This window comes from Phaenicophaeus curvirostris, chromosome 4, assembly GCF_032191515.1.
Source record: "Phaenicophaeus curvirostris isolate KB17595 chromosome 4, BPBGC_Pcur_1.0, whole genome shotgun sequence".
Lineage (NCBI taxonomy): Eukaryota > Metazoa > Chordata > Aves > Cuculiformes > Cuculidae > Phaenicophaeus > Phaenicophaeus curvirostris.
The window spans coordinates 13245655-13263251 of record NC_091395.1 but is presented as its reverse complement, the minus strand read 5'-3'; the positions used below and the strand labels follow the sequence as shown (position 1 = coordinate 13263251).

General features: G+C 41.3%; 1 protein-coding gene across 1 annotated transcript; it reads right to left on the bottom strand.

Moving 5' to 3' along the window:
* Positions 1-274: 274 nt before the first annotated feature.
* Positions 275-16608, bottom strand: ZNF330 (zinc finger protein 330). The gene is made up of 10 exons (XM_069855278.1): positions 16465-16608; positions 10816-10947; positions 10518-10537; positions 10338-10408; positions 8181-8260; positions 6768-6894; positions 5916-6020; positions 3104-3150; positions 1895-2012; positions 275-1231 (listed from the first exon to the last, which is right to left on the bottom strand). Exons 2-10 carry the CDS (start codon positions 10933-10935, stop codon positions 957-959), a joined length of 963 nt encoding a protein of 320 aa, XP_069711379.1. The 5' UTR covers positions 10936-10947; positions 16465-16608; the 3' UTR covers positions 275-956.
* Between the last annotated feature and the right edge of the window lie 989 nt (positions 16609-17597).

Genomic DNA, 17597 nt, shown 5'->3' with positions numbered 1-17597 from the left:
GCAAGCATCACCTCCTCAGCTTAGATGTGCTGGTGCAAGGCAAGCAGTCAGCACATTTGCACAGAACAGTATCATAACCCAGTATTTTGACCCATGCCTGTGTTTACTCACCTTATCAATTAACATACAAGAGTTGTTTCCTATGACATTTCTTGGGTTTTGCACTACGTGCAAGGAAAGAGTGTTGAAGGTTAGGCACAGAAGAAACCAGCCTCTGTTTGATCTAATGAGAAATTGTCTTATAAATTTTAGTGGCAGAGAGGATAGGCCAACATTTTTATTGCAATAAATTTTATTACCTGGGGTGCATTTGTAATGACTGCATATAGCCCCACTGATTAATGTCTCATACTAAAAATGCTGAAAAGGTAACGTTCAAGTACATAGAGAGCTACATTGATCTGCCTTGCCTACATAAACAAGGAAGTTATTTTAGTGTCAATTTACACTTTGTATACAAGCTGCTTTCCAACTATTCAAGGGAGATCAATATTTATGACAAATTCATAAAGAATGCAGTTGATTTTATTGCACAGAGCAAAAAAAAATGCAGTCACCAACCCACCACTACATTAATTCTATGAAGTCAGTTAACAAAATTATTGTAAAAAATAAATTAATTTCTGATGAGCAAATGCAAACAGTTGTACAGCCCCCCAACATCCCTGTATTGATAGGGGAAATGGTGCTGACCCATTAAACTCAGGAACTTGGGAACAAAACTGCTTCTGTTGCTCAGGGGAATAAAACTAGTCTTGTTTTCTTCTCCAGTCCCAAGCCTGATAATGGTTTATACCAAAAAAATACAACCTCACTTTGAGTTACTGCAGAAGTCCCATGCTCTTTAACTTTGATACGCAAGTACCTGACAGAGCTATCTTACTAGCACGTACACAACTCAAGTGAAGCACTGCTTGGTTCCTTCCATGTATTTTTAGCTTGCCAGCATACTAAGCTTAATCTTCTGGCTCCTCATAATGTGCATACCCACTAGCATACGTCCTTCCCAAACTCAAATTGCTGAATACATCTGTAGTCTCAGTATCAGAATCCTTCCTTCCCTCATCATTGTCGTCTTCATCATCTTCTGCTTCATATTCATCATATTCATCCTCACGGTCAACTGCATCTCCAGCCTTGCTGGAGGCGAGGTTCTTCCAGTAGGCATCATAACCAGAAGCTCCGTCTGCATCTTCACCTCCAGTCTGTCGGCCAAACTTCAAAGAGCGTGCTGCAGGCAGAGAAAAATCATCATGTTCTCACCCTTCAACAGCAATTTGAGCCGAGCGTCTGACATTTCTTTTCCATCCTTTTTCACTACTCAGCAAAGAGCACGCAATATTAGACAATCTTTTTCTAAACCTGACATTTCAAGATTTAATCCATACTCTGACAACCTTTCTGCTACAGTCTGTTCTCCTGCGCCTTGGCAAGTTTGTGTAATAACTGCCCCCAGAGTATGACCTAGATTTTTGGGGTAAACGTTTGGTACTCTAGCCAAGAAAACCTGTGACTGGATTTGCTTTGCAGACACCATGTGTTGTGATCTATTCAAGAGTCATTGAAGTGGACTGTATGTATGTCAACAAACTGCACTTGGAAATTCATTAGCCAGCTTCTTGTAGATGGAAACAGAGGCTTAAGCAGTGATTTTTTACAATTTAGCTATAAATAAAATTTAAAACTAAATGAAAGCTTTCACTGTATTGGATTCACATAACCATTAAGAATGAGACACTGCTCAATTCTAGAACTAAGAAACATGAAGTTTCCGAGAACAACTGCAGTAAAGCTTTGTGAAACACTTCAAAGTAATTGGACATCAGTGTGCTTATGCAAAAAAGCTGTCATCAGTGGTAACTGTACTACTCGTTAGCTAGAGAAGCAGGCTTACTTGACATGCTCAGATCCTTTGTCTGCTGAGTTTCATGGCCACATTTAGGGCAGGGAGGCTCTTTTCCTTTTTCCTGCTTGAAAACCTTACTTCGCACATGATCATTGCAAAAACAAGCCTGTAGGATGAAAGGTGAATAAAAAGGTTAAATGTTTTAATCATAGAAGCATACTCTTCAGCAAGAAGCAAGCAAAAAGTGTCTAACAGCAGCAGGATTTTCTGGTTGGGATTAAAATTTAATGAGCTCTGCAGTGGAACTGGAGGCTGTGTAGGGAGCAACAATTTCTGTGTTCAATGTTGTTTCATGGCTTCCTAGGGAAGAAGGCTGGATAAATGTGCTGATAAACAAGTAGAGAAAGTAACACACTCAAGGACTGGATTATAGTGCTGCCCACAAGGAGCCTGGCAACCTTTGGTTTACACTGACAAACTTAAAACACAGAGATATTTGCCAGAACGTAACTATGCGGTGACCTGGAGGCAAGAATTAGAGATTGAAATTTCATGTGTTGAGCACCAAGGTGCCAGTGAAGAAATGTCAAAAAAGGAACAATTAGGAATATGAAATTGATGCCATGGGGGACTGCAGGGAAACATATGGAGAATGAGGAAAGTAAAAGCAGGCAGCAAACCAGTACCTGGAGAAACCTGGACAATACTGATGAGTAGAACTTTTTAAACACAATGATTTCTAATCATGTAAAACCAAACGCCTGATGTCAACAAATTAGCCCTGCACATGGATTAACTGTGGAGGTTATTGAATCTAGGCTGCAGTTTTGTCTGGCCAGATCATCACTTCATGGGTTTTTTTTAAAAAAAAAACAACAAAACCACACTCGAAATTCTTCTCTTAGTTCTACACTGGATCAAAGCATATTCCAAAGGCTTGGATTCTATTCAAGATGAAGGATTTGTTTGGTGGTGTGGTCTGTTTTGGTTGTTTTTTGAAAAGGCCCAAACATGGTACAGCCCCAATTTAAACAGAGGGCTGGACAAACTGAAGATCACATCACCTGGCCTAAGGATGCACAACACTGGCTTGTGGTTAGCAGGCAAGTGCAGCCCTTTTGCCTCCCCATAAGACTGTCCTCAGGCTTCAGAAACTAATACAAAAGAATGACTATTTTTTTAATAATGAAGACATGACACTGCTTGATACTAGCTAAGGAGAAGTCTGATATCACAGCTACTTGAAACTCTCTTTACCTTACAACGCAGGCATGAATGCTGCCCAAGCCTGTTACAGGAAACACCTGTTGGAGAAAATAAGACATACAATTCAGTACTTAGAAACTGCAGACCTGGGAAGTTGTAAAAACCTTGTAAAAGTATGTCATAATGTAACAGAGACACTAATTTTTTATTCCCTGACACAAGTGCACTTTGGCAACATAGAATCATAGGATGGTTTGGGTTGGAAGGTGTCATCCAGTTCCAACGCCCCTGTCATAGGCAGGGATGAGGTTGCTCAAAGCTTCATCCAACCTGGACTTGAACACCCCCAGGGTCAGGTCATCCACAACCTCTCTGGGCAACTTGTGCCAGTGTCTTGCCACCCTCACAGGATAAAATTTCTTCCTTCTATCCAATTTAAATCTGTCCTCTTTGAGTTTAAAACCATTACCACTTGTCCTATCACAGCAAGCCCTTGAAAAAAAAAATCCCTCTCCTGCTTTCTTGCAGGCCACCTTTAGGTTCTGGGAGGCTGCTATAAAGTCTCCAGGAAGCCTTCTCTTCTCAAGGCTGAATAATGCTAACTCTCAGCCTGTCTTCAAAGTAGAGGTTTTCCAGCCCTCTGATAGTCTCTGTGGCCCCAAAACTGAATGCAGTACTCCAGGTGAGGTCTCGTGAGAGCAGAGCAGAGAGGCAAAATTGCCTTCCTCCACTTGCTGGTCACACTTCTTTGCAGCCCAGGATACAGTTGGCTTTCTGCACTGCAAGTGTCAAGTGTGTGTCATGGGCTCATGTTAAGCTTCTCAACAATCAACACCCCCAAGTCCTTCTCCTCCTTTATTACATGCAACTTCATACAAAAATCTATCCAATTATATTAAAGAATTTTGAGCAGTGTGTGAGCTGTAAAGAGCAAATTCGGTGGTCAAAATCTAACTTGTCTTGAAGCTTCACATTAGTTTTAGTCCACTAGAGGGAGTATAGTGAAGAAAACTTCAAAGCAATGCAAAGCTGGGTTTATAGATACTCCTCAAGAAGCAGCAATACGTATTTTATCAATGTCTGTGAGTACTTGTTCCCTTCCACCTTGCCTTATCTGTGTGACAATCTTTTTGAATATGAAGTAATAACTATTGTGAGTTGTCCATGTGGGCAGGACAGCCACAGGATTTAGCACTGTCATGTTTAAAGATAGAACTAGAATGCTCATGCATGTATATTCAAATGTTTCTGGAACATATTTGTTCTTTAAAAAACTTCTCAGTGATGGAAAGTAACGATACCTTTTTCCCAGTTAGAATGCTATTTAGACCATAATCATATGACCACATTTAAAGTTCATGTATTCTGTAAAAATTCAGGTTTTATAACCTTGTTATGACACACTGACAAAAAGCCTGCCCCTCTACTGAGACTGCACCATGCCACGAGACATGGAACATAATGTGAATTCTCAAAAAAGCAGTTTTCTCTATTCAGGGTGTGACATCACATCTGTGAATTAAAAGCTTCCAACAATCCCTGAAAAAAAACGTTCTTGTGGAACAGCTGTTGCTGCTTCAACATTGCTATGCAGGAAGATATTCTGGCAGAATACATCAAGAGAAGCTAATCAAGGCTTAAAATAGCTGGCTGGGAAAAGGATGAGAGACGAAAAGGAGAGAGATTTCCAAAGACGGGCTATAGCACTGAAATCACCAAATACCCTGAACTAAAAGAAATCAGGACAAGAGATCAGTCAGTTCTGAAGAAAAGTTTTATACGTGATAAAGAGCACCCTGAATATTTATAATAAGGACTGAAAATGTTCTAATAGTCAAAATACATGCATACAAGTTTTAGAAAGGACAAACACTTGTCTTAAGGGATAAACCAAATAGTAGTTAAGGGTGGGTAGAGAAGAAATACTTTTACAAAAGATTAATTACTTCTAACATGCATAGTCTTAGTTTGGTTGGTTGGGTTTTTTTAACTTCTGTTTAAGTTTCCCTATTTTAGCCAGAGATGAGTAGTGAACCACTAAACTCGGGCATGGCTGTCATATCCTCTTATAACTATCAGTTTCAGTTTTGTCCACATAATTAATCAAAGTTCAAAAGGATATGAAGTCTTCAGCTGCCTGTTCTTTACTCAGTAAAAGTGGACACGTTTTAACATCTGATAAGCTACTGACTCTTCCACTGGTCAGTGAAAAAACTAACACTAACTTCATGCTCCAGATGATTTTGTTACTCGCTTCTGTGCTCACCCTATCTCACTGAATCAGGTGACAACTGCTTCCTGAGTCGCAGTCTTTCTTAGGACATGCTGCTTTTGCAGAATCCGTGTAGGTGCAAGCCCTTCACCAACATACAGGCCATCCACAGCAATCAGAAGTTAGTCAGATTAACACAGGTGTATTTTTAGGGCAGTTGTTTTCCATGAGGAACAGGTATCTAGAATTAGCTCATTGTATGGTTAGAAAAGTGAAAGAGTTCCTTCTTGCCTGCAAAGCTTTGTGGAGTAAAAAAAAGCAGATTCAGCAATTCCAGCAGTTTGACTGCAGTCCTGGCTACTGCCACCACTGCAACTTTAGAGACTGCTGGCTCCTACAAAGGCAACTTCCCGTATAAGTAAGAACATTACAAGGAACAGCTGCTATGTACAATTTGGCATGGAGGAAGATCAAAGACAAAAGCTCTAGTCTAGATAACTGGATATCAAGAGCAAGCACATAGGAAACTGGCCCTTTTCACTAGTGGTGACAAAAACTACTTGGAAAAGGTGAGGGCGAGTATTCTGGAGCACAGAGGAAGCAATGGAGAGTTTGCTTAGCTGTGGCGAAAAGGGACTATGAATAACTTACATTTAAATGTCTCTGCTTCCAGAACTTGGCAGCTGGCTTGATGTTCAAACTGATCATCTTCACAGAGGAAATTGTGGCAAAAAGAGCAGGCGAATATTCTGCCTCCTAAAAGATTCATCAAGGCAAAATAAACAGCAACAGGAATAGGCATCAAGTTCAGCTCTGCAAACAATTTAGGTCGTAGTTTTGATTTAAGACCTTGTCTCCCTTCTGTCACAAATGCTTCAACAAAGTCCTAAATTAGGCACTGCCACCCATTACTACACTGAAAAATACCGTGTATCCTGCAATACAACACAGCATAAATATAAAGCAAGTGTTACTTTTAATCCTTTTCTTCATTTTAATTTGACTATGGCATTAAGTATTTTTCTTAAATCAGATTGCAGTCTGTCTCCTCCAGTCCTCTTCCTGCCTAGCCCCTCACCTCTTATGCACACTGAAATACACCCTTTAAAGGATTCCACGCACGGGAATCAGTGTGTTTGCCAAGCAACTGGGGAACCAAACACCTATAATTAGCACAGATGACTTGAGTAGGAATAGCAGAAAATTGTTAACAATTTGATGTGGTGCTTGATTACATGAAGCACTCAGCTGACAGGACAGTTAGAGTTTAGGTTACATGGACATCCCTGAGTACTGTATGTTCTTAAGCAGGTCATTAACATTCCCCAACACATAAGGCCCATTTTAAAAACAGTGAAAATACCTTGCTTTGAACAAACATACTCCAAGGACTGATTGGTGAATTAAAAATGCTATTTTAAGAACGTAGGTACAGTAACTTAAGCAATGCCGGGGTGGGGGGTAAACTTGGTTAGATTTCATTTTTGAGTGTGAACAACCTACCGTGGTCCCAGACGCCCCTTTCACACTCAATACATTCTGCATCTGCAAGGGGGCAGATACACGCATGTGTGCTGAGACACTTCCTCCCATGACACACCCAAGCTTCACAGAAATCACAGATTGCACCCTGCAATTACAGAAAGATATCTTGGGAATTCTGCAATACCTGGAAAGACGCTCCTATTCCATAACCCTAAAAGTATCCAAGTATCCATTCTCTCAGTGGGTTCATTCCAGTTAAGTGAGAGAGTATGATCTACATCAGTATTCCTATCAGGACACTCCAAAGTTCATCTTGTTTGCTTAGTATTCATTTCTGCAGGATTAAATATAATGCAAACTAACTTGTTTTTCTCCTTTTCTGTTCTTCACATTCATATCTTAAATCTTATGCATGAAAACTGTCCTCCAGCTGAAACCTGAGCTGAGATCCATAAATGATAACAATGTTCTGGCAAAAATGCAATTTCAAAAAAGACCTGAAAAATGCTACTAGATTCTTACAGCTGAAATTGGTTATTCTGATTTTAAACCATGCTGTATCACAACACAAGCTTTGCAGAGAGAAAATATGAAATAGAAATAAGATCAAATAAGAAATAGAGAACATAGATCAATTAGAAATAAGCCAGACCCTAATTCTCAATTAAACAACAAGATCTATACACTTCTTTATCTGTAGCATTTAAGAAACCTCCTCAGCCTGAATGTAACAAACTATAATGTGCATATAATGCACACAACTAAGAAAACAATGGTGAATCGAATTTAATTGTTGACAAAAATACTGTGGCAGTGAATGCATGAAATGAGTTTAGTAACTTCAGACTGGAAAGGCCAGCTGTATTACTGAGACAAGCTACAGGCAGAAACAGGATGGAGGTTTAGTCCATTCACTATTTAATCCAGAGGCTACGACATAACATACCTTGTTTCCCAGAAGTAACTAACTTGTCCTTCTAAGAACAAGAATTCAAAGGACAGAATCTATGACTAGCTCTGATAAGAGCCCAAATGACTATTTTTTAAAATAAAATTCCCCCTTGATACCATTAAATAGTTTCTCCTCTATGATACTAGTGGTGTCTGCAGTACTAGTTTCTACAGAATGATTGTAGATTTTAATGGAGACTGAGAATTTGCTGTGGGACATGTAAGCTCCAATACTGTTAATGCTTAGGGCCTGCCACCAACACAGATCTGTTGGCATTCAGGATGTGCCAGAGCTTGCAGGAGCTGAATCTAAAAAATGCAAACTTTGGGTTTCCAGTATAAGGGAAAAAAGTTTGTGAAGGTAAGATAAGAAAACAAACTTGGCATGCTATCATTCCATGAATCTGTTATCCTTTTCTCAAAAAGATTTGCATAGAACAATCTCATCGGGCAAAAGAGGCTGTAATTTTGTATACATACCACCATTGCCAGTCCAGTACTGTACACACCAGCATGTTTTATAACGCAGTCTGAAGACTTCATCATGCATTTAGTTTTTCCTGTTTAAAGAAGGGCAAACAATCAGAAGAAAACTACACAAATTAAAAAAAAAAAAGAAATTAGAATAAATGTTCATATAATACCAGTACTTCAATGAAACACCTGTACTTAATTGTAAATTGAAGTAAAAATAATGTAAACACATCTGCAACTTGCAACCCACTTTTACATGTTCCTTAGATCAAATTGTTGTCCATTTTCAGCCAAAATCTCTTGCCTGAGTGCTGAGATAATGAGGGAGTGTTGTCTTACTGTATATTTCCACTGGCAAGAATTTCACTTTATTTTGTTCTTTGGTTTGCTTTGACATTTGAAAGTCAAGCAATGACATCTTTAGAAGTTGCACTCTAGACTTCTGCAAGTTCTGTCCCACCATAAAAGCAGTACATGCTGTGAGCAAGGCTTAGGTCCTGTGAAAAAAGCACAAGTGCACCTGATGATTTAACTACTGCCAGGCACTTGCATACTTGACTTTTTGGTACTAGTGGTTGTTTCGTCATTTTCTTTTTTTAAATCATGTAAGAGATTGCTTCCTAGACAAAAAATTCCCTTTAAGTGGAGGGGATGGGTGGGAGAAAAAGCCACAATCTGCACTCAAAAGTCATTCTGAGACAAGCAAGCAGGTAGGGTAACAACTTTCCCCTACTCCTTGCCTCTGACATAAATAGCTCTACCAGAACTATCCACACTCTGTATGCAGTTAGACAAGCGGAAAAAAAAGTCTTATTGCTAGCCAAGGTTACTGCAATGGGGTTTTAGTACTGACTTAAGCTGCCCTGCCACAGACCCTTTTGGTGTCTCTGTTACTGCCTGCTTAGGGGAACTAAGCAAAAAGTGCTCCCTGTAAACCTATTCAAGAGCTGACAAAACCGCATTCTGCTCTGAAAATTTAATTAAATTCCAGGATGGCCACATTAAATCATGCTTCAGATTCCTCACCCTCCAAGTGCCACTTGGTAAGACCTGTGGTGGGGATGTTACTGGGTCTGCAGGTCTGCAATACAGACCCCATCCCTCAGGGACTTCTCTAGGAAAGATGCTGTTAGTTTAGAGGGGCTGTCACCAATGCTCGATTAAGCACCAAACAGCTCTAGTAGTCTTTGTCTTGGAAAACCCTGGGATTCAACGTCCTGCAGATTAAGAAAAACTCAACATATGGATGTCAGCTTTGGATGTATAATATACTGTAAGACAGACAATGTGTTTTTAGTACTGCACTGCATGATGGCAGGAGGAAGGTTTAAGGAGGATGGTGCACTGCCACTGCTCACTAACAGCCTGGCTTCTGGAAATTATCAGTATCTGGAGATCCCAACAAAGGCACTGGAAGCTGCAGACGACAGCAGCTCTGGAAGTCAAATTACAGGACAGCCAAATTGCTTAATGACAAATTGAAAATCTGCAAGGATGTTTTGAAACAGTAAAACAACAAAATTAATCTGAAAGCACGAAATTATCAACATTCCCTGCAAGCAAACAGTTTGGTCTGTTTTGGTTTTTTTAAAAAAGAAGCGGGGGGGGGTGGAGGGGGCATTTTAGCTGGATTCAGGGTCCAGTTCTGTCACAAGGAGTCCTCTCCTTCTGATTTCAGTGTCAGCTCTGCAGCACATACAGATAACATAAGCAGCACGTTACATTACAAAAACCATGCAAGGTGAATAATGTACTGTTGCCTTAATTGATACTAAAGTGATCAGAAATTATATCATCCTCCTCCAAAAGCAGTATTTATTGGCAGTCAGAGCCCTTTTAACTTTGCTGTCATTATGAAACAATACCTCACATGGTCAATCAGATGTTCTCAATCCTCAGAGGCAGTGAGACAAATTCTTCCAAAGATCAAGTGCTGAAGGCAAGCCCATGACCCAGCCTTGCAAACCTCTGGGAGCCAGAGGCATATGCATTAGTGTAGCACTGAGCAAGATCTCTTCTCAAGAAAGATACACGCATCAGATTTAAAAGAACCTGTTCCAAAAATTGCAAAGGTACTCTAAAACAGAGGTACTCTAATTGCTGAGAGTTTAACAACACAAATGGCACCGAGACAACGTGTTTTCCTTCATTATTTCTACTTACCACATTGCGCACAAATGGGTAATTTTTGAACAGAGTTACAGAAGTAGCAAAAAGCTCTATTCTTCTGTCGTCTAGGCACATGAGGGGGGGGAAAAAAGAAAGTAAACATTAAGAGACCTGTAAAAGGTTTGAAACCAATTAATATTAAACTACTGGTTTTAGAAGGGGAAAAACACTTACCTTTGGCATTTATCACATTCCTGAAGAAAAGAGAAAATACTGGTGATTATTTTTATTCTAGGTAAAATATAAAAAATTTACAGATTGCACAGCAACTTTGAATTGAAATTTGATTAGGAACCAAACTTTTATTCAAGTATTATACCTCTGATGCAAATGTAACCTTAAATATAATATAAGGGAAGGATAGTAGAAAGAATGGCATCCTAGTGGCATTAAATACAGTCTATCTATTATCACTGATTTTACACAATTTAAAATTAAGTATTATAATATAAAGTAATTCAGGTTATTTTACCATTGAAGCATTACAAGGATGTTTGGCTAAATCTATGTTGGCTCTGGAAGCCCTTATCTGCTTTTCACGTTCACGGCGGTTCTCAGCTTTCTTACGAGCACCAGTCTTCTTTTTAGGCATTTTTCACTACCTCTGTGAGGAAGAAATAGATATATAATGAATACACACAAAATGTATGTATGTCAGTATATGGATACACATGACCCTTCCAGCACTAAAACTGGGTTTTGGAGTTCCCATGTTAGCAGTTTCATCTGTGCTCATTTCCTTTTCTGAAAGTTTCTTTTCAAACACTGAATAAGGGGCCAAGTCCTGTAGGAAGAATCATGTGATGAACAGTGAAGAATCTTGTGATCTGGAAAGGACTTTGCTGTCTTAAACTTAGCGCTTAACCATCTTTGAATTGTTTTGCCTTAAAAAAAAATGTTATGCTTTGTAGGTTGGTTTGTGATGGGCCTCTTTTTTGTTTGCCTTGTCTATTTAATAAGGACAATATTCAGTTTATTTTCTCTTTTACTTGTCTCTCATGCTAACTACTTCAACCAGCTATAAAGCATTCTCAGATAAGCAAATTGTGGTGTACTGCAAAAATTTAAATTTCACCCTTCATGAAGAAGGCTTAGAAAACAAAATGTCAGTATTACAGACTTAAGAGCTATGACAATGGGATGTTTGTACTGCTTATTTATCATTCTAGCACATTAGCAATAATGAAGAGATGGGCATGCATTTCTTTGAAGAATGCCACTGTTTCCCAGGAAGGATTTACACTAATTTAATTCCATCTGCTTCAACAGTTTGTCTATTTTAACATTTTAGGAGGGAATTAATGCAATACAACGGCAAGACCATCAGGTAATGAATCAGACCACTGCTCTCTTGTCATCTCTGTAATCAACTGTGCAGTATTCACATATGCTTAATTCATTCTGTGTTTATGATAAGTAGCAGAGTACTATCCTGACTTCATGAAATGGACAACTGAGAGATTAAATGCATGATCTGATGTTAGAATTTCTCTTGTCAATGCAGACACTCTTCCTTACACTCCATCTTTATCATCTCCTCCTTTCTGCTGATATTAACTGTTGTTGGTGCCACATTCTAAACCAGATACAGGTTAAAAACAAAATGACCGAAAGACCCCAAATCAACAAACACCTCCGAGACCCACTTTACCATGATCTGATGAGAGGAGACAGTGAAAGGAGCAGGGGGTATTTGCTTAGCAAGCATGAGAATAAGAAAGCAGCTGTGGAAGAGGCAAGGACTGCTCAACTGACATGAATAAAGGCCTTATTGAATGTAGTTAAAAAAATTCCCAAGTCTGTGGCCCAGGTTGACATACTTCTTTGTGCTGTAGCTACCAAGCCATACTTCCTTGCAGACAACATGGCTGGATTTTTTAAGTGTTTAGTTCTTATTTTGGTACCACACTGCAGCTTGGACTCGATGATCCGGTGGGTCTCTTCCAACCTGGTTATTCTGTGATTCTGTGAAAACTTAGCCTCTCTAGCAAGTTGCACTGTACAACTAATTCACAGTTTTTTCACTACGAGTACATCAAATACTACTCCTGCCTCTGCATTCTGTTTTCCAAAACTGCATAAATATAAACAATTGATAATTGAGACTCAATTGTCATCTTAAAATCTCAATCTCCACTTGTGGGAGTGGGGAGGAATTGATCCATGTGATGAGAAAGTTCTGCCCAGGCAAAGTTCTGCTGATTCAGTAGGTCTCAGAGTGGCTATCAAGGGCTACTGGCATGAGGAAATGGGAGGCAGCTGTTCATCCCTAACGTCAAGCAGACATACAGGTGTGCATGCTGTCATCCGTAAGAAGAGCTGCAGCATCAACAAGTGGTGAAGTGTAGCAGCTTAAACTTAGAAGAAAAATTAGTATCTTTGTTCAAAAGCTCTTATAAAAACCCCACAGTCCTATCTTTCCCAAACAATGAAATATATTGTCCTGACCGTATACCAACATTTGTTGTTGATAGCACACGTAAATCAGTTTGCACACTCTGTAGCATTTTGCACTGTGTTTAAATTGTATTAGTGTCATACTTTGTAGTCAAAATAGCACCGTTGAGCTGCCTGCTGGCAACTGTCATTATTCTAGAGCGTGACATTTCTGACTCTGGGAGCCCAATATGAGGTTGCACGCTAATTTTCAAACCGCCTGAATGTTGATTTAAGAACAGAATCTAATGGTTAGTATTTATACCTTGACTCCTCCACATTACCTTGTAATCAAAAGCATTAAACTGACAAACCATTTTGATGACAAACACTCTCAAAAACTACAGAGGACACAGATTATAAGAAGTCTTTAGGATAGTTTTCAGAAAGTTGCAGTAAACTAAATAAAACTGCAATGCCAGGTTCTTTTAACAAAACTGTCAAGTCAATCCAGGCTTTCAAACACCATCCAATAAATAACATCCTATAGACCAATATTCTGTCACTCTTTCCCTCTAAGCTTCTCCTTAAAATGTTTGTTGTCTCTAACCAGACTTCTAAATTTTTAGGGAACTGACACATTTTTCTAACTTTCTCACTAGAACTTGCTAGTGTTATGATGCCAGAAATTGACAGTAAAAACTTTGTTTACCTGCAGTTCCTTCCAAATCGAGGGTACCACACCTTTTAAGCACTAATCAGTATTTAAAATGCCTCTGTAGTATGTTTTACCTCCACTTTTGGTAACACTTCTGTAATCCAAGCCTGATAGGTGACCCAAAATTTAATTCAGTCACCACAACACCATTACCAAATACTCAGAAAGAAAAGACACAGTGGAATATGTAGTCCAGCTCCCCTGTAGGGTGCATGAGAGGGAAAAGTGCCTCTGGGAGACCTAGAATAACAAGTCCACCTATTAAGGAAATGCCTACAATGAGCTTAAGATCTACTTGTCAGAAAGGTTGTGTAAACCTTTTGCTTAAACAGAGTCTTTTTTCTGAAGGCAGAGACCTAGAGCCATGCTAGCAACCTCCTTTTTATCTATGATACTCTTGTAAGAGAAGTTGCCCAGAACACAGTAGATCCATGCCTGGTTTCCTCCTCAGTCTTGGGAGGTATGACCCTGCTGTCCTAGAGAATATCCAAGCTTCCCAACTGGGGGCAGTTCTTCATAAGGTTTTTTTCCATTTGAAGTTTTCACTCAGGACCAAAATGCTTCAGAGTCACCAGATCAGAGTAGCAACAGGAAGGGAGCATGACTCCAGCTTAATAGCTGATGCTGTGGCACAGAAAGCAGAGTTTGGATATCAGGAGGCCATGTATGAGGTGAGCAGTAGTTCAAAGAAAAACTCCTAAAATGTGTTGTATGCATATGGGATTCCCAGCACTAAGTGCTTCCTTCAGTAAAAGTTTCACCTACTTTTTCTTGAGTTCTGTGTTATTTGCTAAATAAACACAGGCAAAGCTATTCACACCACAGCTCCAAAGCCTGCTAATTTATCTTACCCAACGTAAAACACATGGACCACGTCTGGCATCTAAATTCTGTTAAGGTAGTACCACCATGCCTATGTCATTTTTTTCCCCCTCTTGAAGACTGTCCTTGATGAGTTCCCAAAGATGCACAGTAAGTTTGCAGCAGACAGGAAAGCAGATTGCACCAGCAGATTTCCAGATCTGTGTTGAGCACAACGCTCCCTTGCGTCACATTATCTTGTCTTGCATGATATGCTAACCACCTTGCTGTCAGAGAGATAATGAACAGCTGTAACAAGCTATTCATTTAGGGGGCAGTGAAACTGTCAGGTTATTCTTGTCGTACCACCTAACACCTAAAAGAGGCTCTTGGTATTTCAAAACTTCTTGTACTTGACCACTGAATAGCTTTTACCTTATGCAGATTCATAGAAGAGGAATCATGGTAAATTCACAGGGTCACAACGACTCTGTTCAGGACTCAACACCACCCATTCCACCACTTTGCAAGAATTATACAAGATTAGAATATTAATTTTAAAAATGGATATGAGTAGTATCTTGTGGTTATGGAGTTGTGGACTGGAATGACCTCTAATAATGAAACAACTTCCAAAGCACTGTGATTGTAATGACTTATTCCATCTTTCAGTAGTGTGGTGGCTACCTCTACAGCCTCTGGGGACTGCTGCCTTGACAAGGGCCCTGATGCCCAGAGGATTCCACAGGGACATCCCTGACTGCTTCCCCCCTAAGGAAAGGCACTTCACTTCAGCAGGAGCATAGCCTCTCCCGTGACTGCTGGTAATCATAGAATTGTTTGGTAGGAAAAGACCTTTGAGATCATAGAGTCCAACCATACCTATCCACTGCTACACTGTATCTCTGAGGACCCTGTCCACCTGTCTTCTTAAATGCCTCCAGGGATGGTGATTCAACCACTTCCCTGCGCAGCCTGTCTGAGTGCAGGATAACTTTTGGTGAAGAAAATGTTCCTGATGTCTAATGTAAACCTTTCCTGGTGCAACCTGAGGCCATTTCTTTTTGTCCTGTCACTTCTTACTTGGGAGAAGAAACCAGCACCTGCCTCGCTACAACCTCCTTTCATGTTGTTGTAGAGGGTGATAAAGTCTCCCCTCAGCTTCCTCTTTTGCAGGCTAAGCACCCCCAGTTTATAGAATCAATTAGAATCACATAATAGTTTGAGTTGGAAGGGACATTATAGATCATCTAGTTGCAACTGCCCTGCTATGGGCAGGGACATCCCACTAGATCAGGCTGCCCAAGGCCCCATCCAACCTGGCCTTGAACATCTCCAGGCATGGGGCAGCCACAACTTGCAATGGCAACCTGTGCAACTGCCTCATCACTCTAATGGTGAAAAAGTTCTTCCTTATATCAAGCCTAAATCTGCCCCTCTCCAGCTTATGCCCACTCCCCCTTGTCCTATCACCACAAGTCTTTATGAATCATCCCTCTCCAGCTTTCTTGTAAGCCCCTTTCAGGTACTGCAAGGTCACTGTAAGGTCTCCCTGGAGCCTTCTCTTCTCCAGGCTGAGCAAGCCAAATTCTCTCAGCCTGTCCTTGTATGGAAGTTGCTCCAGCCCTCTGATCATCTTCGTAGCCCTCCTCTGGACCCATTCTAACAGCTCCATAACGTTCTTATGCTGAGGATTCCAGAACTGGACACAATACTCCAGACGAGGTCTCACAAGAGAGGAATAAAGGGGCAGAATCACCTCCCTCAACCTGCTGGTCATGCTTCTTTTGATGCAGCTGGCTTTCTGGGCTAAGAGTGCACATTTAGTTGAAGAAAACCTTTCAGATCGGGTCTGACTGTACCTGTGTCCACTAAAACCCTACTCCTGACCACCTCACCTGCCTGTCTTTTAAATATTTCCAGGGATGGTGACTCAACCCCTTCCTTGGACAGCTCGTTCAAGTGCTTCGTGACTCTTCCCATGAAGAAATTGTTCCTGATATCCAAACAAAACCTCCCGTGGTACAACTTGAGGCCATTCCCTCTCATCCTATCACTTGTCACTTAGGAGAGGAGTCCAGCACCCTCCTCTCCGCAACCTCCTTTCAGGTAGTTGTAGAGAGCAATGAGGTCTCCCCGCCGCCTCCTCCAGGCTAAACACCCCCAGCTCCCTCGTGCCACGTGCGTAACACAAACACACCAGTTTCTCAGCTTTTGGTATTTTACCTTCTTTTTAGCACGTTAAGGAGCCGCAACTCGTTTCCAACCCGGGGCCGCCGTGTTTCTGGGCACTGAGAGTCCCCGGGGAAGCCGCGGGGCCGGGGCCGCCGCCCCCTTCGGCCCCCGTGAGGAAACCGGAAGCGCCGCCTCCACCCCCGGCCTGCGGACACCGGAACCGGCCCCTTTGCTCTCCCCTCCCCCTCTCCAGCGCCGCCGGCTCCCGCACGCGTGCGGAGACCGGAAGTGCCACCCCCGCCCGCCGGCGTCCGCGCGGAAGCCGGAAGCAGAAACGTTCCGAGGCGGGAGGGCAGGCTGTGAGGGAGGAAGGGAGGCGAAAGAGGGAGTCGAGAAGTGGGGAGGAGCTGCGGCTCTGCCTGACGGGAGCTAGGGAGGGGAGCGAAGGCTAAAATGGCAAAGTCTGTGCTTTCCAGAGCGTGTCCAGAGCAAAGCAATGAAGCTAGTGAAGGGGCTGGAAAACAAGCCTTACGAGGAGCGGCTGAGAAAGCTGGGGTTGTTTAGCCTGGAGGAGGCTGAGGGGAAACCTCATTGCTCTCTACAACTACCTAGAAGGAGGTTGTGGAGAGGAGGGTGCTGGCCTCTTCTCCCAAGTGACAGGGGACAGGACGAGAGGGAACAGCCTCAAGCTCCTCCAGGAGAGGTTCAGGCTGGGCATCAGAAAAAAGGTTTTCACTGAAAGGGTCATTGGGCACTGGAACAGGCTGCCCAGGGAAGTGGTTGAGTCACCTTCCCTGGAAGTGTTTAAAGGATGGGTGGATGGGGTGCTGAGGGACATGGTTTAGTGATTGATGGGAACGGTTGGACTTGATGATCCTGTGGGTCTTTTTCCAACCTGGTGATTCTGTGGTTCTTGTCACAGAATTGAACTGCATCTCCTTGGACAAGAAAAAGGAAGAAAAGAAAAAGCCAAAACTGCTGTCTCCACGTATATGTTAGTGTCCTGCATAGAATTAGGAAAAAAAAAAATCTCTTTTGTTATTTTGTGGGTCCTAAATAAAGTAATCTTTCTCCTCACATCAAGTATGCCGTCTGTTTCACTCTAGTTGTGAAATCATTGAAAAAAGCTTTATAAACTGTTTGCATGGATGTTATTGTTCAGCAGTTATTCCATCCTCTAATTT

Coding starts and splice junctions, on each gene's coding strand:
- ZNF330 (XM_069855278.1), bottom strand. CDS start 10,935: ATGCCTAAAAAGAAGACTGGTGCTCGTAAGAAAGCTGAGAACCGCCGT. Junction 3,151..5,915: donor GGAAGCAGAGACATTTAAAT/GTAAGTTATTCA, acceptor TTTCTCCAACAG/GTGTTTCCTGTAACAGGCTT. Junction 1,232..1,894: donor AAAGGATCTGAGCATGTCAA/GTAAGCCTGCTT, acceptor CTCTGCCTGCAG/CACGCTCTTTGAAGTTTGGC.